General features: G+C 46.2%; 2 protein-coding genes and 1 long non-coding RNA gene across 4 annotated transcripts; 2 read left to right on the top strand and 1 right to left on the bottom strand.

Moving 5' to 3' along the window:
- The first annotated feature begins 594 nt into the window (after positions 1-594).
- On the top strand, positions 595-9,166 carry LOC147213367 (snake venom 5'-nucleotidase-like). 2 transcript variants are annotated; one of them, XM_086142997.1, is made up of 10 exons: positions 595-679; positions 1,543-1,889; positions 3,651-3,873; positions 3,953-4,141; positions 5,975-6,172; positions 6,247-6,401; positions 6,502-6,610; positions 6,993-7,142; positions 7,340-7,540; positions 8,087-9,166. In XM_086142997.1, exons 2-10 carry the CDS (start codon positions 1,557-1,559, stop codon positions 8,251-8,253), a joined length of 1,725 nt encoding a protein of 574 aa, XP_085999123.1. In that variant the 5' UTR covers positions 595-679; positions 1,543-1,556; the 3' UTR covers positions 8,254-9,166. The 2 variants fall into 2 exon arrangements, with proteins under 2 accessions (XP_085999123.1, XP_085999122.1); XM_086142996.1 differs by lacking the exon at positions 595-679 and having other exon boundaries at positions 1,339-1,889.
- Positions 9,167-9,294: 128 nt separating this feature from the next.
- On the bottom strand, positions 9,295-20,544 carry LOC147213365 (sorting nexin-14-like). Its single transcript, XM_086142998.1, has 29 exons — positions 20,366-20,544; positions 20,106-20,251; positions 19,329-19,449; positions 19,172-19,245; positions 18,568-18,646; positions 18,453-18,496; positions 18,296-18,383; positions 18,078-18,162; positions 17,733-17,889; positions 17,375-17,450; positions 17,171-17,215; positions 16,871-16,951; positions 16,580-16,696; positions 16,177-16,330; positions 15,734-15,858; positions 15,598-15,656; positions 15,360-15,492; positions 15,098-15,284; positions 14,252-14,335; positions 14,078-14,178; positions 13,887-13,998; positions 13,749-13,789; positions 13,455-13,574; positions 12,733-12,850; positions 12,433-12,597; positions 11,688-11,783; positions 10,445-10,536; positions 9,530-9,586; positions 9,295-9,442 (listed from the first exon to the last, which is right to left on the bottom strand). The coding sequence occupies exons 2-29, from the start codon at positions 20,231-20,233 to the stop codon at positions 9,380-9,382; spliced, it is 2,802 nt and encodes a 933-aa protein (XP_085999124.1). The 5' UTR covers positions 20,234-20,251; positions 20,366-20,544; the 3' UTR covers positions 9,295-9,379.
- LOC147213366 (uncharacterized) lies at positions 16,738-17,801 on the top strand. Its single transcript, XR_015104501.1, has 3 exons — positions 16,738-16,777; positions 17,152-17,242; positions 17,716-17,801. It is a non-coding gene; the product is annotated as an uncharacterized LOC147213366 (long non-coding RNA).
- Positions 20,545-24,654: the final 4,110 nt, after the last annotated feature.

Below are 24,654 nucleotides of genomic sequence, written 5' to 3'. Positions count from 1 at the left end.
ATGGTTTCAGGTTCCCATGCCGTCCCAATGCAAGAAGACAAAGCCCAGTTCCTGAAAAAGGTTTTCGATTTTGCAAAAAGTTCTACATACTGGGGCCAACACCGCTAGCTTTGCGGTTCCATCAATGACCATGTTCTACTGAGGAAGATCTCACTTCCCTTGATATTCACTTGCTGTGGGGAGACAGGAAACCTTGCTTTACTGGAAAACCAAAAAAGATAAACACACTTGATTTTAGCACATTAGCATAGGGAGGCTAATAGCAGGCTACAAGTGGCTGCCGGAAGCACGTGCAGGCACCTATTCACGCGTTTGACCCAGAGGTCATCAGCAGAAAAGTCTCCTGGACATTAATTAAACATATTGATCATGAACTGCTAAGTGAATGATTAATTTATTGTGGTTTTGCGGTAGAGGGTGGTCGGTGGCTCACCCCAACCGGGAAGCTGTCCTTCCACTTCCGACGCCCGGATTGGATGACGGTGGCATCCTCCTGATTGGTCGGATCCCTCGGGACCCGAAAGTGCCGGGCGCGAGCGAGGGGCGGTCCTTGATGGCTTGGCGCACGTTCGGGGCCCACCTGAGTGACAGCCGCGGCCAGCCAATCACATTCTTCCTTGCTGAAGCAATTAAGAGTGACAGCAAATGTTTGGAACGGAATTCGGGTCTCGGTGATTCGGTAAGTAATTTCTCTAATACTCTCTCTCTCTCTCTCACACACACACACACACACACACACACACACACACACACACACACACACACACACACACACACTCAAGGAGAGGACACAGAGTGAGAGAGCGAGAGAGTGTGTGTTCGAAACTACCGGTAGATATTTTAACACACACACACTCACTCCCCTTCGCCGTGTACATGAGTAAATGTGCGCGCGAGAGCTATTAGGATGACAGACCACTTGGAGATAGTTTCACACACACACTCACGGTGAGGACAGTGTGTGTGTTAAAATATCTACCGGCTATAGACACACATACGGAGAGGACCGCGTGTGTGAGTGTTAAAATATCTACCGGCTACACACAGAGAGTACAGTGTGTGTGTTAAAATATCTACCGACTACACACACACACACAGACTCGCTCTCTCTCTCTCTCTCTCTCATTGAGGTCTGTTCGCGCGCGCGCGTGTGTGTGTGTGTGTTAAAATGTCTACCGGCTACAGATACACTCACAGTGTGTGGACACAGTGTGTGTGTGTGTGTGTGCGCGTGCGTGCTCTATCTGTAAGACAACCGCCAGTAGATAGTTTTACACACACTCCTCCTCGGTGTGTGTACGTGCGCCCGCGCCAGCTATCTGGTCGACAACCGCCAGTGCAGTTTAACACACACTCACGGACAGGACATTGTGTGTGGACACTTGTGTGAGCGGATGTAGCGCGCGAGCCATCAGGAAGACAACCACCAGTAGATTGTTTAACACACACACTCCTCTTCGGTGTGTGTGCGTGTGTGTGTGTGTGTGTGTGTGTGTGTGTGTCGTTCCTCGTCCCTCCCATCCTCCGCTCGCCTCGCGGCAGGTCCGTGTCTCCCGATGGCTCGCGCTGGCCCGCTTGTCCTCTGCTTCCTCGTCTTCCTCGTCGGCGCGCGCGCCTCCGGCACGTGGGACCTGGTCGTGCTCCACACCAACGACGTGCACGCACGCGTGGAAGAGACCAGCGGCGGCGCCGGGATCTGCGGCGGCCGCGGCGGCTGCTACGGAGGAGTGGCGCGCCGGGCCACGGCGGTCCGCCGGGTCCGCGACACCGAGGCCGGCGCGCTGCTGCTGCTGGACGCCGGGGACCAGTTCCAGGGCACCGTGTGGTTCAACGTGTATCGGGGCGCCGAGGCCGCGCACTTCATGAACCGGCTGCGCTACGACGCTATGGTAAGTCGAAACGACCCGGAATACACAGCTGTCAATCAACGAAAAAAAAAGATTAAAAAGAAAATAAGCGGGGGGGGGGGAGAATGGAGGTTAAAATGTGATTTTGAAAAATATTTAAAATTTTGCTGTTCTGGTGTGTGTGTGTGGGTGTGCTTGTGTCCACTGGCCTGTTGGGCTAAAACTCATTTTCTCTTTCTCTTACATCCCTATCCAATGTCTGAACATGTGTGTGTTTCTTCTGTCCCATAGCAAGACCTCCTTGTCTCCCTCTCACACATATGTTGCATCCATGGTCAGAACAAGCCATAAGGTGTGTGTGTGTGTGTGTGTGTGTGTGTGTGTGTGTGTGTGTGTGTGTGTGTGTGTGTGTGTGTGTGCGCGCGGTACTTCTACCCACATGTTGTGCTGCAGGGAAATGAAACCCCTTTCCTCTCCCACACATCCACTTACATTGTGGGAACAAATTCATCACTGTAAGTGTGTGTTTGTGTTTTAACTGTGAGTAGCCTGCTGCTGAATAGTTTATAAGAAAATTAGTACAACCCTAAAAATTAAATCATAATTGTTACACGACAGCTACACAAAAGGATGAGGCCGCCAGAGTTCAGATTCAATTGGTCTGAAATCAGTTGGTTGTGCGTAGTTGGTTGTGATGGTGGGGTGCGGCCGGCACATCTAGATCATCAGTGTTTTCAAAGTAAGCAAGATTTATTGTCTGCGCTCAGTTTAATCTACTTAGCAGCGACAGGCCGGAGGATGGATCGGCTCTGAATCTGACGGAGAAGCTGTTAGGAAGGGTTGGGGTGCAGTGGCGGAGGGTTGGGGTGCAGGGAGCTCTGCCCACCTCCTGTGCCGTTGCTATAATAGATCAGCCCGTCACATTTGTATTGATTATTGGGATAACATGGCTAGGAATTTTAGAATCAGCTAATTTCCGCCTCCTGACCTTTAACCTCCCCCAGCTCCACATACAGGATTCTCTGTGAACCGGTATCGATTTCTTCATTTAAGATTAAATGGTTCTCCTGATGTGGACAGGGTTGCAATAAAGCGGGTCAGTGGTTTGCGCTACCGCCTCACAGCGAGGAGGTCCCCGGTTGCATTCTGACAGGGGACCTTTCTGTGCGGGGTCTCCCTGTATTTCCCCTGTATATCTGCATGGTGGTTTCCTCGGGCTCTTGGGTTTCCTCGGGCTCTCCGGGTTCCTCCCGTATACAAGACCCCAGATTGGCCAGACGTGTGAATGAGCATGAATGCTTGTATGTCTCGATATGACGCGGGGAAGAGAGAGAGAGCTAATGGTTGCACATGGTTGTAGAACCTCGGCTTACGAAAGCTCCTGATCAGGAACACACAAACAAACAAAGTCACGGGCTTTCCGTATTGCAGCGTTGTAGCATCACAGCTGTCATGAAAGGTGTGGAAAGTGAGAGGTACTATGTCTGTATGATGGGGAATGAGTGAGTGAATAGTTGTATGTGGCCCTGTGATTGACAGGCGACCGGTCCATGGGAACCCCATCTCTCCCCCCAATGACAGCTTGGATCGGCCCAAAGCTCCACTCTCCCTGAAACTCAACTGCAGGATAAGTGGAATAAATGACAAATGAAGGAATAACTTCCTGTGACGTTTATGTGGGTGACCGCCACATTTGGCCTGAAAGCCCCTGTGAGGTTGCTGACTGTCCGAAGCAGCTGCTCCGACTCTAAGGTGAAACCAGCATCTGGCCATGGTTAAGGCGGTGTTTCCGTTCCCTTTCAGGCGCTCGGTAACCACGAGTTTGACAACGGCGTGGAGGGTCTGATGACGCCGTTCCTGCAGGACATCCGCTGTCCCGTCCTCAGCGCCAACATCATAACGGACGAGACGCTGGCCTCCACCTTCGGGAAAGCTTACATGCCCTATAAGATCCTTCGGGTGGGCGGCAGGGATGTGGGCGTGGTCGGCTACACGTCAGAGGAAACTCCAGCTCTATCCAAACCAGGTGGGTCCGCCCGGCTGCAGATCTCCGTCCGGCGCCCCCAGCCGCGGCTCATCGCCACCGCCATCTATTTTCTCTTCAGGGCCTCACCTGAAGTTCGGGGACGAGGTGACGGCGTTGCAGCTGCAGGTGGACAAGTTGCGGACGCTGGGCGTCGACACGATCGTGGCTCTCGGCCACTCCGGCTTCACCAAGGATCAGGAGATCGCCAGGAGGGTGCGGGGCGTGGACGTGGTGGTCGGAGGTCACTCCAACACGTTCCTCTACAGCGGTGAGGAAAGGAAATCTTTATTTTCATTTTTTTCCCTCTGATCACAAATATTTGATTGCGATGCTTTTACGGGAATCATTTGGCACTATCAGAGAGCGAGGTCCCAAAAGTCCCCAGGAATGGGCAGGCCTTACCAAGCAGCTATAATCATTAATTCATTTCTGGCAAAAACAAACGCTGCAGACCAGATTACCATATCACATTTAAAAGGCTTGAGTCAAAATCCCGACGGGCCTGTCTTGTACGTCTCTGGCTGCCTGGCAAGTAGCTCACCGATGTTTTGTGGAAAGCATGACTCCTCGTGGGTCCTGCACTGGAAACACCTCCCACGCGTTCCCAAATTAAACAGCAGCGGTCAGAATGGAACCCTGTTTCGCGGTTTTCGCTCAGTCGGCGCTAAACTAGGGTGGTTTAATCATTTCCAGACTCTGACATCCGTCCGTCTCACTTTCAGACCCACGGTGTCTGCCTCGCCATGTATTTACTTCTTGTCCAGATGTGTACACTTGCAAGGGGTCGCGTGTTTAGCCGCCTGTTTACTGCACTCAAATCCATTTCCAAACGTGACAGGGTTAGGATTGCAACACAGCGCAAAGAAGAGCGAGCGGTGGAATCTGGGCCGCTGGCCGCTCCATTCCCTCGCTCGCTGGCCCAGATTCAAGGTTAGACGTGCGCAGAATTGAATGGGTCGGGCTTCTTTGACGATCGTGAAGGATTTGAAGTGTAAGTGAAGCTAAAAGGATCAAGTGGAGCTTGAAAGCAGGAAGTGTTGCTGCACCGAGATCCACCGTGCTACCGTCAAACACAGCAGGACATTCTTCTTCTTCCCCTTTGTGCTTTTCTGTTTAGGGGGTGCCTCAGCCCATCATCTGCCTCGAGCCAGTCCTCTCCTTTGCATGCTTTTCTCTCACTTCAACTAACTTTACATCCTCTTTCCCTCCATCCATGAATCTCCTATCTGGTCTTCTTCTAGGCCTCTAACCTCAGCATCCTTCTACCCAGATCTTCACCATCCCTCCTCTGTCCTTGTCCAAACCGTCTAAGGTGGACTTTATCTCCAGAACATCTGACATCTAACCTGCTTGAACATGTTTCATTACCTCTTCTTCGCCCTCTCTATTGCTCTGGACTGGCAACCCAAGGTCAGTCCAAGTCAGCTTTATCGCCAATTTCTCCACATGCACAAGACATACGGAGGAGTCAAGAAGACGTTTCTCACTTTCCCACAGTGACATAAAATGAAATAGAACAATAATAATGATAATATTAGAGTGTACATTAACAGTAAAGTGTAGAATAAACTATAAACATTAAGCTACAAAGTATAAAGTGCACACAGATACAGGACGCTGGTACTGAGGTGAAAGGATGACAGCGATTTAACAGCAGAATAACTTGAAATATATGAATATACGCCATTTGAATTGAATACAAAAAGTAGCAGCAGAGTATTCTGTACAATTTAGTGCAAAACCAGTCAGTAATTAGTATCTCATTCACACACATGTATTCTTTCCTCCATCTCTCTACAAGTTCCTCCACCTACTCCCTAATCTCAACATATCACAGGGTCATCTGCGAACAACTTAATCCACAGTGAGTCTTGTCTAACCTCATTAGTCAGCCTGTCCAACACCATTGCAAGCAGAAGAAGGGACTAAGAGATAACCCCTGATGTTGTCCCACCTCCACCTAGAACTCCTGTCACACCTTTGTCAAGTTTCATTGCTGTCTTACCGCTGGTATACATGTCTTGCACCAGTGTGGACATAAAGAGGTGAAACTCCAGTGACCTTTAATGACCTTATCGATTTTTGGGTTCTTGCCGTCCAGGACCGGCTCCTTCCTCCGAGGTCCCTGCGGGCCCGTACCCCTTCCTGGTGGAGTCGGAGGATGGGCGTCAGGTCCCGGTGGTCCAGGCATACGCCTTCGGGAAGTACCTGGGGTACTTGAGGCTGACTTTCGACTCAGCTGGGAATGTGGTGAATTCTAGCGGGAACCCCATCCTGCTGGACAGCAGCATCCCGCAGGGTGAGAGCGTGTCGCCGACATCCCGTCTATCCCCCGTAACGGACGCATTGTCATGAAAACATGTCCCACGACAGATCCGGACATCCTGGCCGAGGTGGAGCAGTGGAAGAAGAGTCTGGCCAACTACTCAGCCCAAGTGGTGGGAAGGACGTTGGTCTTCTTGAACGGGTCCACGGAGGAGTGCCGTTTCCGCGAGTGCAACCTCGGCAATCTGATCTGTGATGCCATGGTAACGGCTTACTTTTTGTGAGACTTTATGAATATTTCATGAAGAAATTTCTTCACAGTTGGGATTTGTTTTTGGGAGTAAATATGCCTCCGTCCCTCAGCTGGAAAACAGCATGGGCTTCTCGGACGGACGCCAGTGGAACCACGTGAGCGCGTGCATCTTGAACGGCGGCAGCGTGAGATCATCCATCAGCGAGCAGACCAGGAACGGTGCGTTCAGGGGCCTGGCCAAGGGTCATGTTCATGACTGAAAAAAAGGAATGAGTCACTCTGCTGGTGACACACTTATGTTTACCCAGAAAAAGGAAATAAAGATGTCATTAAATTGCGAGAATCATAGTTAAACTAACAGAGTTTGAGCTTTTGAAACTGGTTGTTTTGGGTTTTTTGTCTGTTTTTTCTTGAATGAGCATAAACTTCCTTTAAGGAACTTCACCTTCAGCAAGCATGTGTGTGTGGCAACTTTGTGTTTGGGACACTTTTTAAATAGAAAATAAATCTGTGCCGAATTAGCCAATCAGCAGCTTTAAAAAGAAAAAAAAAATCGAGCAGCATCACCGGGATGTTCTTTCTTTCTTATTTGGACTCGCAGGTACCATCACCATTGAGGACGTGATCTCAGTCCAGCCCTTCGGGGGCACCGCCGACCTGGTGGAGCTGCGGGGCTCCACCCTGAGGGAGGTCTTCGAACACTCGGTCAGGCGCTACGGTCAGAGCACCGGGGAGTTCCTGCAAGTCTCTGGTAATGTTTCCCGTTGACACTGACTCAGACTCACATTTTTCATGGAACACCTCTGAATAAAGTTCCCTGACACACTCTGATTAAAAATAGTATGTTGCTCATGATTTTTTTTCAAACGGTGCAGAATTGAACAGATGACATGTTTTCCGAAAAACCAACTTTGACGCATCGCTTGGCCCTCCCTCGTTGTCAAACAGGTTTCCGCGTGGTGTTCGATTTGTCCGCGGCACCGCAGCAGCGCGTCCGGAGCCTGTCCATCCTCTGCACCGAGTGCCGCGTTCCCCGTTACGAGCCGGTCCAGGACCAGGGTGTCTATAAGGTGGTGCTGCCGTCCTACTTGGCGAGTGGCGGCGACGGATACACTATGATCAGGGACAAGATGCTGAAGCACAACAGCGGTGAGGCCTTTCGGCCCTTACGCGGGGCTTCCACCCCCGAGGGGGATTTTAAAAAATCTCTGTCCAATTGATTATCTGTCATTCTTGGGTGTTCCCGAGACGCAGAGCGGCTCCCTCCCGCACGCTTTTCCAGTCTCGGTGATGAGGGAAACCGGCCAGGAAATGCTTTTCTAAATTAGCAGAGAATAATTTGCCTGGTTACACTGTCAGGGGTTCCTCATGGCTTCCTTGGCGGCTCCTTGAGACAGAAAAACTTCACACTTGACAGAAAACTGCAAAATCAGTTTTCAATCAGGATTTAATAAGAAAAGGACCGGCTGAATTTATACAGTCCTCTCTTCAGTCACGACAGATGAGCCGGATATCAGACTCTACCGTTTGAATTGTGTTTAACTTTCATTTTATGACACTCCCACTGATCTGATTGCTGTTCAGACTGATTCATAGCACTTATAATTATAATTTGGCTCCTTATTATTCATGTATTTATTTATTTATAAACCCGTTGGGACCCCATTTTGACCTCGGTGTCTCATGGCCCCCCAGGAGACTTGGACATCACCATCGTAACCAGCTTCATCTCTCGACGACAGATGGTTCATCCTGGCATCGAGGGACGTATCACATTCTACAACTCAGCCCCCGGGCGGACCGTCCCGCTCGTCCTGCTCACCCTGCTGGTGCTGTTCTGGAGTCTGGACGGTATTTTCTAATTCTCCCTCCCCCGGGGGCGACAAAATCTACAGCCGTCAGTTGGACATCCAGGTCTTCAGGAAAAATGTGTTTCCGATGAAAGACTAGGAGAAAAAAAGGGACGGTTTTGATGGAAAAACACGCAGAGGTCCAGTTCAGGTGAAGGACTCCCTGGCGAGGGGGCCAAACAGGAAGTCACCAGTGCACGAACTCATCATGAAAACTTCTGACTCCTGCTGTATTTAGAAAGTTGTGAAAAAAATGATCAAATTATAGGGAGAAAAACTTTATTTTTAGAAATAGGAAAATTTAAATTCTGTAAAAAATTCTGATTAATTTTAATGCTCCCCCCCACCCCCCCCACACATACACACAAAAAAAAAAAAAAAAAAAAAAAAAGATGAGAGCCCAATGTGAAAAATACAGGTCAGAGTGAAACATCTTACTCCACTGAACATCTTTGACCGTGGACAAACAAAAGCTTCTCTGTCTATAATTTCCAGCAGCCAATGAGGTTTGGGAGTGAAACGTCCCAACGGCCACAAGGACATTCAGTCACCACAGACACTATTCTGGCACTTCTGTTAAACCGTCATACACAAACACACACACATTCAGAGTTTAAAAATAGGTTTCCTCATCATTACAGAGATGTTTTTATGAACACCAGTAAATTTCCATTGTTTTTTTGTCTTCTTTTAGATCCTTTCAGTTGCTGCTCGGCCACTGTTGTAAGATTTTGCTGTTACTTTGAGGTACTCTGTTGAAATGATTGTCATTAACTTTATGTTGGTTCACCGGTAGTGATTTGTTTAAAATCTTGATACTTTTTGGAACCCAGTTGTACAAAATTGTCACTCAAAAAAAAAAAGGACAATTTTCAAGACAGACAAAATAAAAGTTTCTTGACACTTGACTAGATTTATTGCCATTAGAAAAAATATTTAAAAATGTTGAAATCAAATCTCAAGATTGTTGACTTTTGACATAAATAATGAAGAAAACCATGAAGAGAAAATCTCATAAATATAAATGAGGTAAGTAAAAAATACCAGTGCATTGTTTACAGGATGGAATGAAAGGCGTCTAGGCGTAAATAAATATCTTTATTAGTGCATTCATTCTAGACCTTTGGAATCATAGTGTTTAATGTCTCCTCTCGTCCCCCGTGAAGGTCGGGGTCTCTGCCCATCCTGATGCATTCCCTGCCTGCAGGGGCGCAAAAAGAGAAATCACTTTGTAAAATCCATTTGATTTGGACTTTATCCGGATCCTGTCGCTGCAGGCTCTGTTTACCTGGCTGAGTTCAGGAAACAGCTCCTTCACAGCAATGTCCAGCAGCACGTAGGTCATCTGGACAGGAGATTAAAGACAATGATCATCACAACGTTAAGTGCTCAGCTTGTTATTAGCAAATAACGGGAAATCGGAAATTAAATTTTTAAGATCGAAACGATTTTATTTTTTTTTTTTTCTGTTTTTTAACTGCTTTTTTTCCCTCCTCAGTTCTTTCACCCATCGAGCTCCACAGAGCTTTCACATGTAACCTCCACTCAGAAAGACCTCAGTCTCGTTGTGAGACCAGACTGCTGGTCGCAGGGGCATCGTGTCAATACCAGCCTCACATCCAGGTGTGAAAGTATTCTCACAGGGAATTTGATGATCTGTCCCGGTAAAAGGAGAGGAATTCTCATACGTTTGTTTTAACATGTAAATATGCTTCCTTCTTAGCAGAAAATGCGCCTGACATCAGTCCCACCTGACCGGATCTCCATCCTGCCCCTAACACTTGGAAAACTAGGACTAAAATAATTATCTGGCCAATTCTCAGACGCCAAAGAGACCTGGTAGGAAAATCCTGTTCTCTTCAGATATTCCTACGCCTGCACCGGAAATACCCAATTCCTGGTGTACAGCCGCACTAAAAAAAAAAAAAAAAGGAACCAATTCATGAGTCATCAATTTTCACCCAATTTCTCCTTTGAATGGTTTCCTTCACAATGCATGGACACACACACACACACACACACAGACACTATGCGTTGAGGTTATCAGGTCCTGTATACATGACAATAGTTTCTGGAGAAATGTGAAAAATGTCATTGATTTTTCTGCTTCAAACACAAATTGTGTGTGTGTGTGTGTGTGTGTGTGTGTGTGTGTGTGTGTGTGTGTGTGTGTGTGTGTGTGTGTACATGCATGTTTTACCACCTGCTTGTTGAGCAGCGGCTGCTGGAGGCCATCGAACAGTAGCCGGACGCCGTTGTACTTCGCCTCCTCGCCGATGCACCTCACCACCATGTCTGACGGTAACACACCCTTCATTAGTCAATGTGATTATTAGTATTCACGATTATTGATATACAATAGTCCCTTGTCTATCACAGGGGGCTACATTTCATGAAACCATATTTTTATTTTATTATTTACATATATGTATTTTAAGCCATACAACTCTTAGAAACATGTCCTGGAATTCTTTTTGTCCTGTTTTATGTACTTGATTGAAGATTCATTGATGCTGTAATGGTGGTCGAAAGGAGTGAAGCTCCTCCCTTGCTTTAAACTGTACTTTTTTTTTATGATGGTGAGCATTTTTCTCTGCCGCTTAGGTTCAGTGCCAAATACATGTGGGTGGAGGGGGTTGAAATATATCTAAAAATGTTCACATGTAATTCACACAAACACACATACTCTGCGCAGGGGAGGCAGATAATGATGCTACGTCGCTGAACCAATCAGAGCACCATGTTCTGGTTGCTTGGCACCTGAGAAAATGCTCCTTTACCATAAAATAATTGTAATATTAAATATGTAAAATTATATTTATGCTGCAAAAAGCTGTGGTACACCAAAAAAACAAAGATATGAAATTAAGATAAAGTTTGGCTGTAATAAAGGCTGTAATATGGCAAGGGACTACTGTATTATCATTTATAATTACTTATGTTTATTTTAATACTATTAGTCTGTGAGCAGAAACAGGGAGAGCAACATTAGTACTTTCATGTTAAGTATAATAGTCTTTCATTGTCTACACCGCTTCTGCAGTGTTTTTGGGGGCAGGAGCCAGTCCCAGCTGCGAGTGGGCAGGAGGTGGGTTCACCCTGGAAGGGTCGCTAGTCAATCATAGGGACAATCATATAGACACATAATAACTTTCTCTCACTTTTTCACACGTCTGGGCAATGTAGGGTCTCTGCATGATTCGGGGAGAACATGGAGATTCTTCTCGTCCTTTTTGTTTTGAGGCAGAAGCCCGGGCCGCTGCCGCCTGAATGTAATCATGATTCCGATGATTATTCTCCCTCCAAACTAACAGTCGGAGGTTGAAGGTTGAGTTACATAGGCTGAGGTTGGGACTCATATGTGACCAAGCATTAGCTACTGTTTTGGACAAGAGAACGAGATGCGGCGCGGACACGCAAGCTGGGAACACTGGGGAGGGTCTGACCTGGCAGGTAGTCCATCATCTCCTGGAAGGTCTGCTTGGCTCTCGATCGCTTGTCCTCTCCGCTCCTCTCCGGGCTGCTCTCGCAGAACACGGCGTCTGAAAGGGCCGGGCACAAACTTCAACCTCCGTCCTTTGAGTTTCCGGCTGAAACAAGCTGCATCTTGCGGGGGAAAAAACAGTCTAAACCTAAAAAGGTGTCTTCTTCATGTTGATCCAATATTTAATCTACATTGTTTCTTGTCAAGGATCCCAAAGTCGTCCCACTACATTCATCGGACTAAAAACCCCTGGATTTTTTGGAAACCCCGAAGGATTTTCGAACGAGCTGTTTTCTGAGGTCCCAGCTGCTCACCCAGTAGATCTTCACCGATTGGAGTGACAAGGGAGGAGTATTTGCAGCAATTAAAATACTGGAGAAAGTAAGTACAGGGCCTGAACCCGAGAGGAGGTCGACAACCGTGCGGTTGAATGGCTTCATCAGCAGGTCAGAAGAGTTTAATTTGATGACGTGTTCAAGGACCTCGACTTAAAACAATAATGGCAAAAGTTTAACACTGACAGCTGTGAATGGCATTCATATACACTTAATGTGATGTTCCGGATGGAATCCTCTGGTTACTATGGTGACTGACACCTTTGGGGCGATAGGGGTGACGCACGAAATGTTGTGCAAGGTTCAATGACTTGAGGCTTGCGGAAAGAGACGGCGCCGAGGGAGAGGCCGCGGGGGCCGAGGGGGCCTGACCTCGGAGCTGGGTGATGAGCGACACCAGCCGGTGCTCCTGCAGGACCTGGTCCAGCTTCGACTGGAGGTACTGGTCCATGTAGGCCTCGAACGTGTTCTTAAACAAGATCCTTCCTGCAGACAGGAAGTGATGCAACCAGTCCTGCATGCGGAACACAACCCGGCCTGCGGGGACGGACACACACACACACACACACACACGTTTAGAAAGGAAAAATGATTTAGACAGTGAGGCCCGTATCCCTCTAACTTTTATAATCAGAGAATCTTTTAAACTACAACCACCGAGAGGCCTCTTACCGACATACATCATGTAGTCGTACATGCCGCTGACGGTGACCGTCGTCGGCATGGCGTCGTGTTCCCTGCTCCCCGGCTCCGGCAGGTTGGCATTGTTCCTGAACAGACTGTTGAAAAGCTGCGGGAGGAGGTTTAGATGCATCACTGACTACATTAACTTGTGTGTGAACAACACCGTACTTAGCAAGAAGGTGCGGTGTTTACCAAACAACAAATTGCATGACATCAGTGCTAAAAACCCTGCTGAATAAGAATAGGTTCACGTTCACCACAATGTCATCTGCAAACATCATGGTCCATGTCAGACCTCATCTGTCATATATGTGTTTGTGTGTGTGTGTGTATATGAGTTATGTACATATTCCCCAGGACTAAAACCATTACATTTATAGCAAGTGTTCTTCGCGCACAAGGCATTCCTTTTTTTCCCACTTTCTTCTTTTAAAATCATGTGCTGTATTGTATATCTTGTAAATAGTCTTCTGTTCTGAAATCTTTTATGTGTACTCTGTCTACAATCCTGCTGTAATAACTGAATTTCGCTGCTGCAGGACTAATGAAGTCTATCTTGTCTTATCTTGAATCCTTATGTTTGTCGTTTTTTGTCGTTGATCTTGTTTCCCTTGATAAGAAGAGCAAGTTAATATCGACATTCTGCACTCCTCCCCCCTGCAGCCTCAAAAAGCAGACGATGAAAATGCTCCACCGAAAGCCGCTCGTACCTTCTTGTTATTCTCGGCCGAGGGGCTGAGGATGGTGAGTTCAGGCCGGCTGGGTTTGGGCTTGGGCGACTCGCAGGAGTTGAAGAAGGACTGGATGAAAGGCTCCAGGTTCTGTCCCTTCTGGAAAAGCGACATGTGCAGAGCTCCGTTCAGAAAATCTCCTCCGATCCACTCCCATACGGATGATTGACAGGTTTGGCTACAGACCCTTACAACTAAATTTATGACTTGAATAACAGAAATAATCAAACAGGCATCATCATCACCTGCGGAGCAACAGCCAAAGAAACTCACCTCCTTTATCAACTTTCCAGGGACAGACTTGAAAATCTTGCCTGTGGAAAACGAACACAGCCATCTTCCACTGACTCATCTCAAGCACCAGATCTTCACCTACTGCAAGTGTGTGTGTGTGTGTGTGTGTAGCTGTACCAAGGTTGACATCTGGCATCATTCTGTCCAGGAACTGAGACTCCATGCTATAAGGAGACAGAAAGTCTGCCAGCAGCTGACTGTTACTGAGCTCTGGGTGTTGCAGCAGCCTCTGTAAACACACACAAAAACACACTCAGTTCCAGACGTGATCACACTGCCCACTTGTGGCGACTCACACGTGCCCACACCTGGAGATATTCCTCGAACTCTTCTCTCTTCGAAGCCAGGAACTCCAGGTTCTTGGGCCCGATGATTCTCTTGGACGGAAGCTGAGCATCTGCAAAGGATCCTGGGGAGACGGGGGTTAAAGTTGAGAGCGTGGCCGACGGCGAGGCGTCGGCGATGACGGGGCAGCTTCGTACCGTGAAACTCGGTGAGCTTGGACTCCAGTACGTAAAACTCCATGTATCTTCTGCAGACGGACCACTTCTCAGTCTGATGGCCAACTGACAACACACAAAACACAAAGTTTTATTCTTTACTTTTACAAGTAAATACAGTAATACTTGAAATTATAATGCTATTAGTCCGTTCCAGCCCCCCTGTTTTGTTACGTGTTTTTAAATAAGAAAAATGAACTGTATGAATAACTAACTAATGCATAAACATAAGGATACAAAATAAAAGAGAGCGTAGGGAAATTAACCAGTTTTATTTCATATATTTACCTTGAAGATTGGATGAACAGAGGAGGTTGGGGGAATTTTTCATTTGGCGCTCTATCACTTCACTTACTCGCTGCACACCGAGCTACACTTTATCGACAATAGAATTTAGCGATGGAGTGAAAGCCAGTCCTCTTTTTAAAATGATCAAACCATCCTTTATTGGCTTCGAATGACTCTTCCGATGCCTTGTCCGTTGATGTTCCCGCCATGGGCTGCACCAAATCCCCGGAAATGTGTCACTGTGTATTACCAACAACAACCTCTCCATCTCTTCATTGACAAATCAATAATTTTTTGATGATTTTCGTTGGGCTAGCGGCAGGCGGCCTGTCTGACTGTTTCTAAACGCTACTTCACAGACAGCAGCGGCCAGGTGTGTGTCAAACACCTATCCTAGTCGCTCGGATTTTGGCTCGTATCATAAAATTGACTTAGCGACAGCTCACCTCTCTGAAAATTTTTGAAAGTTGATGCCCTTGTAAGTCAAGGTTCCATTATTTATTGCAAAGGAATTCTTAGAATGGGAGGGCCAGGACTCACCCTGTTTCCTGTCATTGCGTTCCACATCGATGCAGAACACAAGGACCCGCTCCTTCTTCACCTCGTCGTCGTAGAAGTCGATGTACGGGATGGCGATGCTCCAGTCCGCCAGGTTCCTCAGGACGCCCGGCGTGCTCACCGGCTCGGCGGGGCCGTCGTCCTCCATCACCACCATGGCCTCCTCCACCTGCGCGGACCGGCGGGGGGAAAATGCTGTGAGAATCAGCATGCGATTGTCAACCGCCGTTAATTGTCAACTGACCAAGTCTTCGTCCATGTCCCCGGCGGCGCTGGGCGGCAGCATGGCGCCCTCCATGGTGGTGCTCCGGAACACACCTTTGATTTTACTGCCAATCCTGCTGATGCCGAACAGCTCTCCGCGTTTCGACGCATTCCTGGGAGAGAAGCAGCCGAGAGCGAAGGAGGAAGTTGAAAAAAAAAAAAAAAAAAAACAACACCCACTGGTGAACACCGTGTGCCACCTGACGCGTTTCACTGACCTGTTGACCCGAGAGGTCCGAGCCGGAGACTCCGCTCCTCTCAGCAGGTGTCTAAAATACTAGAAACACAAGCACGACCCACTTGCATTGTAATTCTGAACAAATCTGTGTGTGTGTATGAGAGACACGGCCTCACTTCGTCACTGTGACAGAACATGGGTGTGAAGACACCCTCCAGCAGAGAAAGGACGTGCTCGTACGCTTCGAACAGGCACATCATCTTCTGCAGCTTCACCACCTCTCGGTACGGACCTGTGGCGACTAACAGGAACATGAGGTTCAGTCTGACTGCCTTCAGGTAAGAGACCATCACAGAAAACTGGCCAGAATTAACGAAATATTTAGAAATTTGTGATATAAAAAAAAAAAGAAAAATAGGGGAGAAATAAGGAATCCATAACAGGAGAATGCTGATAATTTCCTACAATTATTGGAATGAGAAATTTAAAAGGTTATTAATGTGGTGATTGGCTTGTTTAGATTAAAAACGTCTTTTTATGGGGATTTTCCAAAGAAAAGTATATTACAGTAGCATTGTGATGGAAAACAGAAATACAATATTAATAGTCGGGCGCTCACTGCTATGTATCTGCTCCAGGATGGCCGGGTCAAAGCTGATTTTGTCCACGCTCTCGTCCAGGCAGTAGGTCTGGTAGATGTGGACCACCTCGCTGTGGAGACGCTGCAGCTCACTGTCACTCAGCTCCGGACTGAGGATTTTGTCGTTGATCTCCTCTGGAGACCACAAAAAAAGCAAGGATGTGAAAGTCAGCCGGTTGCGTCGCCGTGGAGATGGCTGAGTTTTTCAGAATCTTAAAGAGGAATTTCTGCATGGGCTTTGGGAAATATCTGCTGCGATCTTTTGCTGATATTGACTGAGCAGAATTTCTTCTTGGTCTTTTTAAAATAATTTAAACACAGTAACTGAATTTATTAAAATATTATAATCAGATTCACACAGTTGGGAGAGCGTCTGGTGGACTGATGCAGTGAGGCAGAACTGCAGAACGTGAACGGCTCCCTCCTGCTTCAGGAAGTTCATGAAGCGGAACAGAAGGTCCTGCTGCTGGCGGATGTCCTTCAGCTCCAGCTTCAGCACCTGCAGCACGTCAGAGCACGTCTCAGAGGGGAACGGAGAAACCACGTCGCAGTCCATGTCCACATTTCACAGCGGTCCCAGGTGATGTGTAACATTATGGCAAGTGTTTCTGTGTGTGTGTGTGTGTGTGTGTGTGTGTGTGTGTGTGTGTGTGTGTGCGCTCACACTACTGACCGAACACCGCTTACTACTGACGTCAGCATATTTTTGAAGAAATGGAACCAGAGGAGATGGAGGGCAGGAGGCTGCTTCAGGCTGGATACATTACACACACACACACACACACACACACACATGTTTTAAGGCCTATCTATAGCAGTATGAAGCTGTCACTGAGTTAACAAAAAAGTGATTTACTTTTTGATTAAGTTTTTATTTTCCAGATTTTTGATCAGTTTATCTCATTTTTCTTTTTTGTTTTCTTTTCAAACGTTTTGACCTGTAATTATACATAGCGGAGAAGCTCTTCCTTACCGGAGTGTCGTCAACAAAGATCAGCACCATGAGGTTCACCGTGTCCTGGAACAGAAAAGGCAACTTCTATTTGTACGGCTCACAATATCAGAATATCTAAATTGTTTTCCAAGTCCTTTTGTTTTCACTTTTGAAACTGAAAAAAACAGCGCACATTTAAAGTGTTTTAAAAGATTTTAAAACCAAGTGGGACAGTAGGCTCACCGGGTCAGCCATGAAGTCCAGGGTTGGCAGGAAGACAGAGCCCGACATCACCTCCCTTAGGAGGAGGGCCAGAGACCTGGACACACACACAAGCAGATTTATCATGCTGATAAAATGTTGATACAACTTCTATCTGCCCCATTTCTGTTTATTAAGCATGCTAAGAAGATATAAATTTTATATTCTGTGTGTTTAGATAGCTGGAATGCTAATGAAATCTTTGTAAGTCTAAACTCGGTGTATATATACACATATGTGACGATAGCCTACAAGCCTGTTTACACGATGTGTTTGCATATACAGTGAGTGTTTATACAGTGAATGTGTGTGTGTGTGTAAAGTGTGTTTGCAGGTTCACCTGCAGTCAGTAGCTTTGGGAGGCATCATGAAGGGGATCAACATCTGGGTCAGAGTCCTGAGGTACAACAGTTCATCTTTGCGACTACGCAGTGCCACATGCAGGTCAGGGCCGTATTCATCCAGGGCTGCCTGCTGCAGACTGTCCACGCTGGTCACTGCAGGGTCTGTCAGGGTCAGAAGGGAGCGACAGTCAGGAACGGATGGACTACATTTTTTATATTGAAGTATCTTGTCTAAGGTAGCACAGTGATAAATAACACACATTTTATCTTTGAAGATAAATCTTGTGAAAACTCTGTTGGCTTTCTGATTTTTTAAGGTTATTTATTAATGTGTAACTCGCCTTTTCTGTGGGCTTCAACGAGAATCTCAATGTGCTTCATTGCAGCTTTCATCACTTTGTCCGCAAACACAGCAGGTACATCCACCTACACACACACCCACACACACACGCACTCTTGATCTCACGTTTAACAACAATTTATTGTTTCCGGCCAGACTGAAGTGTGAAGGCGAGAGACGCTTAAATTCATGAAACGATGATGTCACTGTCGATGTCACCTTCTGAGCTCGCCGAACCAGCACGGAGGCAAAGAAGCGAAAGGTCGTCCTGAGCTCGTCGACAACCGCTTCGTCATCGGTGATGTCTCTGAGGAAGAGCACGGTGACGTTAGCGTGCATCACAGAACACGCAGTGGGCGTCTGCGAAGCAACTCACCTGTACCACGGATACACAAAGTTCTCCAGCACCAACTCAAACACCTGCACACACAGAGGTCAGAGGTCAGCAGATGATGATGTTACAATATCAAGTGTCTGACAAGACATCCTACCTCTGCGACCGAGGCGTCCACCTTGGACCTGACCTTCAGGTCCAACCAGGGCTGGTGGTTCTCCAGCAGCAAAGTGGGCCTTTAAACAGTCAGGCAACAAGAGAGACACAAATGACAATAGCACAACAACAAACAACACACACACACACACACACAAACACACACACCTGCACACGCACACACACACAGCCACGACACGTCATACAAACAGCCACCAGGTGGCAATGTAACACCAGAATGTGCCTATTTGACGTCACGCTCTGGTAGATGACGTACCTTAACACACACACACACACACACACACACACACACACACACACACACACACACACACACACACGCGCGCGCGCGCACACACGATGTGTGAGGAAAGACGGAGTGTTCGAGCAGGTTGGCACACAAAACTTTGTGTGTATAAGGATATGGAAGATTGATGGGTGTGTGTGTGTGTGTGTGTGTGTTTTATTTCAAAAATGCATGTGTATCTTTATGTGTACCTGTATTGTTGATGTGGTGTGATAAATGCCTTATTTCAGTGAAGAAATATATTTTAAATACAAAAAAAGAGAAAATACATTGTGTGTGTGTGTGTGTGCGCGCGCACCGGTGACGGTTGCACTTGACCTTCCCGCAGACGGCACAGCTGTGGCCCAGAGGAAACAACTCCTGTGCCCGTCGCTGTCAGGACACACAAAGGCATGTCAATTAAACACTTAAAAACTGAGGTGGAGCAATGTGGAGGAGTGAAAGGTGGGACTAACGGAGGGCGGAGGTCTGCAGGGGACCACCATGCTAGGCAGGAGAGTGTCTGGGCCTAGGGACCAGTAGAAGGTGATGAATCCAGCCAGGAAGGACCAGAAGACCATTAAGATGTGGATGTATCTGCTGAAGACACACACACAGCTGCTCATCCACCTGCACTGCTCTCATCTCTAGACCAGCACACACATTGGGCGCCAGTGTCCCTGGATGGGGACTTGGTTTAATCTATTTATTCATTGATAATACCACTTATTCTGCAGTCAGGGAGGGATGGAGGTATCCAAGCTGCAGTATCCAAGAATTCACCATGAACTGGATGACTGAGAACCTCCGCAGACACGTTTTTCTCCATCTTGTGCGTAAAAAGTGATCACACAAGCACGCCTCCTAAAGGATATTGACCTCCAAGACAGCACCCCCTCTCTATGCTTAAAAACCCAGTCCTGCAGTGTATTTTTTGTACTGTCCTGCAGACTACTCTATGCCCTGCATGTCTAGTACCTTTTGGGGCCTCAAAATAAAAATCCATAGACCATTCTTACCATTCTTTGCTATTCACCAACATTCTTAAAGAAGCCTCCAAAAAAATTCTGGGGACCTTCTTACTGCTGCAAGCTAACCACTGCGAAACCCTCAAAACATTCACATTCACAAAATATTCATCAACAACAACAACAAGCCCCACCTGTTAGCTTCACCTGTTAGCTTCACCTGTTGAGCTGCACTGGAAAAGCTAATTAGCTTGGGCGGCTAATTGGCGAGTTGATTGGACTCACCTGTTGAGTAGGAGCGTCAGGAGGAGCAGCGTCAGCAGCAGGAAGCAGGAGAGCGGATACTGACGACCCGTCTCTCTCAGGACGTCCAGGTTAAGCCTCCGCTTCAACGATTCCAAAAGCCCCGCCATCCCCCCCGGTGAGTTCCGCTGCGAAACAACGAGCGGGTATGTGGCGGCTTGGACCGTAACGGAGGGAAAGTGAGATTACTAGCTAAAATGCTAACGGCCAATTAGCTAGTGCGACGGCTCGTAGGTACTCACGGTGATCGTATTACCGACACGGGGTGTCACGTAGCGACGGTCATCGGGACCTCAAGGAGGAGCGGCGGCCCGGGAAGGCACCGAGGTTTCTGGCGCCTAGCAGGATTTCTTTTTCCACCTCATTTGTGTTTTCGTCCGAAGTTCGAGCGACTTCCTGGTGTTTTCTAATCCCAGCCGGGGTTGCCATGTCCGAGGGAAAGGGGGATTACCGACGCGATACGTCATCGATATTTTATCGGTGTAACACAAAATGATATTCTTTTCAGTTCAACAAAAAACTATTTTGGTTCCAATAAAACAACTTATGACCATAGTATTTTTCTCCGCTTAAATTCAGTTTCTCTATTTACACTTAATTGCAGTGTACACAGAAAAAAAGCTTTATATTTGTATGAAATTGAGACTTTGATTGGTTTGTTGGTAAGATGCAGCAAAAAGTTGATAACTGCAAAATATTTTACACAAATCTCACAATTTTTGCCTAAATCAGTAAATTAATCAGCAAACAAAGTTTCACAATGAATTAGAGCGCCAAGACTTTGGCCGTGTCATGGCAACCCGGGGTGCATACGTCACTTCCGCTTAAGTTTTTATCAAAATAAGAGGGGACTTCCTGAGTCTCCTATTTTTCAGCAAGTTCACTTATTTACTTAATTTATCTCGAAGGAAGTTCTGGAAGTTTGTGTTTATCAAAATCTAGTTAGGGTTGAGTGAGAAACTGAAATATTTTTTATTCCAATAAATGCATAAGTTGTAATAGTATCACTTTCTTTACTTTAATGTATGGATGTGTACAAAAATGGAAAAATCACAGGATTTTAGCTAATTATTATATTCTAGACCTCTGAATATTGTTAAAAATGCACCTGTTTGTTTGTTTTAAATCTGTGTTAATTGGGAAAAACACATTGTTTTTATTTCCGCAATAACAGGGGGAGAGTGGTATGTATTTTTCTCACAAAGAAAACTTGATAGCAAAAGTGCAAGCTTGCAATAATACACCAGAATAACAAAAAGAATTATAGTCAATAACTTTATTAGAAAAATAGGTTTAACTCGCCTCACTGTACAGTATAAAACAATTCATTTGCAAGAATGCAAACACACTTGTTAGCAAACAAAATAAAATTAAAATCTCAACCCCTGAAATCAGTGATCAAGAGTCGGTAACAGGAAGTGGCAGGCAGGAAGGAACACAGACAGTGATGAGCAGCGACATCCCACTACAACTTATTTACATTTTTTTTGGTGTTTCCACTTACTACATTTCCCAAAAGGCCATTCTCTCAACCCGCAGGAGCCACATTGACCTCTGAAAGCCTGAGGTTTGTTCTTGTCCACAAACTTGTGAAGAAGCAGCATCACTCGAAACCACTGCTTCCTGTTTTCAGCAATATGTCAAAATAAACCACATGGGTGTAATTTCCTCATGAATATGCAAACATATCAAGCTATCCAATCATTGTGAAATATGGGAGACTAATACATCACTGTCTACATTCAATGACTGCAATTTCTGACAGTTACTTGCGAATTTTACATTTTTCTAATTTGTACATATTTTGCCTTCTCTGGCTTAACCATTTCAAAGCAGAAAATCCACTGTGTGGCTTGCAATTTTTTTGGCATTTAATTCACCTGACAATTAGTAGAGGGTCAACAAGAAAGGATTAAAGAAAAAAAAATACAGGAAATGTTACACTGATTTCAGTACAGAAGTGTGAAAATTCCTTCAAATGTTGACTTGTTTATTTTTCTTTTTTGGCCGTCAAGATTTCCATGACCTGAAGTGCTTGTCTGTGCAAGGAAGACATACAAATCCATTCCATAATACGGAAATATTTTGGAATGAATGAATGTATGTATCTATGTAGGTGAGATAGAGAAACGAGAGCGGTCTTCCTCCGGTCTGATTTCGACTCACAGTGTAGTCCAGTATTAGTGTGTTTGGAGACACAAGCAACGTTGGGTCTACAAGGTGTTTGTCGACAAAAAAAAAAAAAATAACTGGAAGAAAAGGAGCGTGTAAGGAGTGTTTCAGAGGAACTCCTGCATCTCTCAACATCCTTGCAGAGAGACACTGTTCACATTCACATTTACTGCAGACAGCGTGACAGCCTGCATCACCCCTGCACTGCACCCCCGGGAGAAGACCGACGTCCCCCTCCACAGAGACACTAGGGACTTTAATGAGGTCACTGAGGCTACTTCGAGGAAGAGCAGCGTCTCTGAGGTCCTGATCATAGCGACGACACCAAGGTCAATGATGACATCATGGTCGGCCCTTTGTTCCATCATGATCTATCACTTTAACTCAAAGGCAGGTTTTTCGTCCAAAAATTCACTCGATCCAGCGGAAACTCTAAAGTTAAACTGACGGATTGTCTTCCAGACAGTTGACGTTGCAGTGTTTCAGAGGAAAATGCATTCAGTTTGACTATTGTCCCTCGGACACGCAAGTGTTCGCCGACGGAGACGTCAAATAGCTAAAAATAAAAATTAAAAAAAGACCTTTGAGGAATACATTTCTCTCTGAACATTACAATTTCCATATTTTTAAAATTCATAGAATCCCATGAACATCCTCATTAATCTATGCTTCTCTTTTTGCGAATGGAATAGTAATGTTTACTAGACGGCCAATGATCCCAATTTCATTTCTATATTCAGGGCGTTTCAGAGCGAGCACGTGAAACTTTTTTTTTTTTTTACTGATTTAAAATTCAAAAGTGCAGAAAGCTACTGTCTGCAGTATCGTCAATGTTGCTATCTGTTGGCTCAGACGATACAAGGCTCGTGGGTACACTATTTGACAGAACAAAATAAACTTTCTTTTAGCTTCATTTGACATTTTGAATTTATGTCCCGGTAGGTTTCTGTTAAGTTGTTCGTTGTCTAACCAACTTTTAGGCCATTAACCAAATAAGTTCTGGTCATCCGTCGCATATCCAAGCAATAATCTGATCATTTCAATCAGTATTTCGGATCCGTCGTCCTCTAACAACAAGCATTCCTGTATGTTGAGACCTGATTTGTTGTCATTGAAGGCCGTCTATAGTGTTCTGGTTCAGGTTCACGACGCCGGCAGTCGGATCGACTGAAAGCAGTGACCAAGCGATGATGGACGGCATCTGACCAGGACCTGAGAGTCAACAGGTGCTGCTGTTGTTGCATATCTGAGGTGGTGGTGGGAGGAAGGGGGATGGGGTGCTGCCTAAGTCACTCATCAGAGCAACATTCTGACGTTAGATCATGAGTCCGTCAAAAGGATAAAGTGCACTTCTTGTCCGGGACGACATCCATGTGACTCCCATGCCAGGTATTGGGGGGGGGGGGGGGGGGGGGGTCAGGGGAGGGGCTCATAAACTTTAAACAGCAGGTTTTCTGATTATTGTCGGGCATCTGAAGATATGTTCCTCAGGAGGCAGAGCACCATTGGACCGCTGAGTCAGGTGACCTTACCATTGCGTCCCACGGCAGCCTGCAGAGTGGCGCCGCACGCCGGCCATCTTCATAGCGACGCGTCGGGACCCGCCTCCACCCCTTTTCCCTGCTAGTCAGGTAACAAAAGGAAGCAATTAGAGAGTGGAACAGTGCATCGTGTCAAATGTACACACACGCGCGCGCATACGTACATACAGACTGCAGCAGGTATGACATGTTACAGGACTCAACAAAAGCAAATCTGTCTGAAATATCTTTTTAAACATTCAGGAGCCTGGATGTCATGAATTGAAACAACTGAAATACATCGGTTTTTAAGACTTGATGCACAAATTTGAAAGCATTAAGAAATTAAAAAGCATGTGCTTGAGAATTTTTAAGACATTTAAATGTTAGTGTAACAGTGAAATCAAGTTATTAGAAATAGGTGAATTGGTTTAAAATTCACTCAGCCAAGATGGACAAAAAGTGTTAAAATACTTTCAGTATTTTTTTAACTTCAATAAAACTGCCAAATCAAACCAGTTGATTGTCAAGGAGGGGAAAAAAGATGGAGAGCAAGATTAAAATACTTTTCTGTATTTTTTTAACTTCGGTTCAGTAAAATTGCCAAATCAAACTAGTTGATTGTCAAGGGGGGGGCAAAAATTACAAAGACTTGACAGATGTGCTTCTGTACGAATAGTGACTTCATGCACATCAATGGGGTCACGCTGGGGCCTAAACGTTGAGGCAATGTGCAGCGGGTGAATGAAGGTTAGGGAGCAGCCACTCAGGGACTAGAAGCCAACTGGGGGGGCGGGGGGCTAGAAGCAAGTCATGCAGGGCGACCGTCTCCCACAGCA

The sequence above is a fragment of the Fistularia commersonii genome, chromosome 36 (genome assembly GCF_037954325.1).
Source record: "Fistularia commersonii isolate RoL2024-O1a breed Wild chromosome 36, RoL_Fcom_v1.0, whole genome shotgun sequence".
Classification (NCBI taxonomy): domain Eukaryota; kingdom Metazoa; phylum Chordata; class Actinopteri; order Syngnathiformes; family Fistulariidae; genus Fistularia; species Fistularia commersonii.
The sequence above is the reverse complement of the archived record's forward strand: the minus strand, read 5'-3'. Positions and strand labels throughout refer to the sequence as shown.

Excerpts from the sequence above, each read along its gene's own strand:
- LOC147213365 (XM_086142998.1), bottom strand. The coding sequence starts at position 20,233 with ATGGCGGGGCTTTTGGAATCGTTGAAGCGGAGGCTTAACCTGGACGTC. Across the intron at positions 19,450-20,105 it reads CTGACGCTCCTACTCAACAG|ATACATCCACATCTTAATGG; the intron begins GTGAGTCCAATC and ends TGTCTTCAGCAG. Across the intron at positions 11,784-12,432 it reads GCTCATCACCCAGCTCCGAG|ACGCCGTGTTCTGCGAGAGC; the intron begins GTCAGGCCCCCT and ends CGGCCCTTTCAG.
- LOC147213367 (XM_086142997.1), top strand. The coding sequence starts at position 1,557 with ATGGCTCGCGCTGGCCCGCTTGTCCTCTGCTTCCTCGTCTTCCTCGTC. Across the intron at positions 6,402-6,501 it reads ATCTGATCTGTGATGCCATG|CTGGAAAACAGCATGGGCTT; the intron begins GTAACGGCTTAC and ends TCCGTCCCTCAG. Across the intron at positions 7,541-8,086 it reads GATGCTGAAGCACAACAGCG|GAGACTTGGACATCACCATC; the intron begins GTGAGGCCTTTC and ends ATGGCCCCCCAG.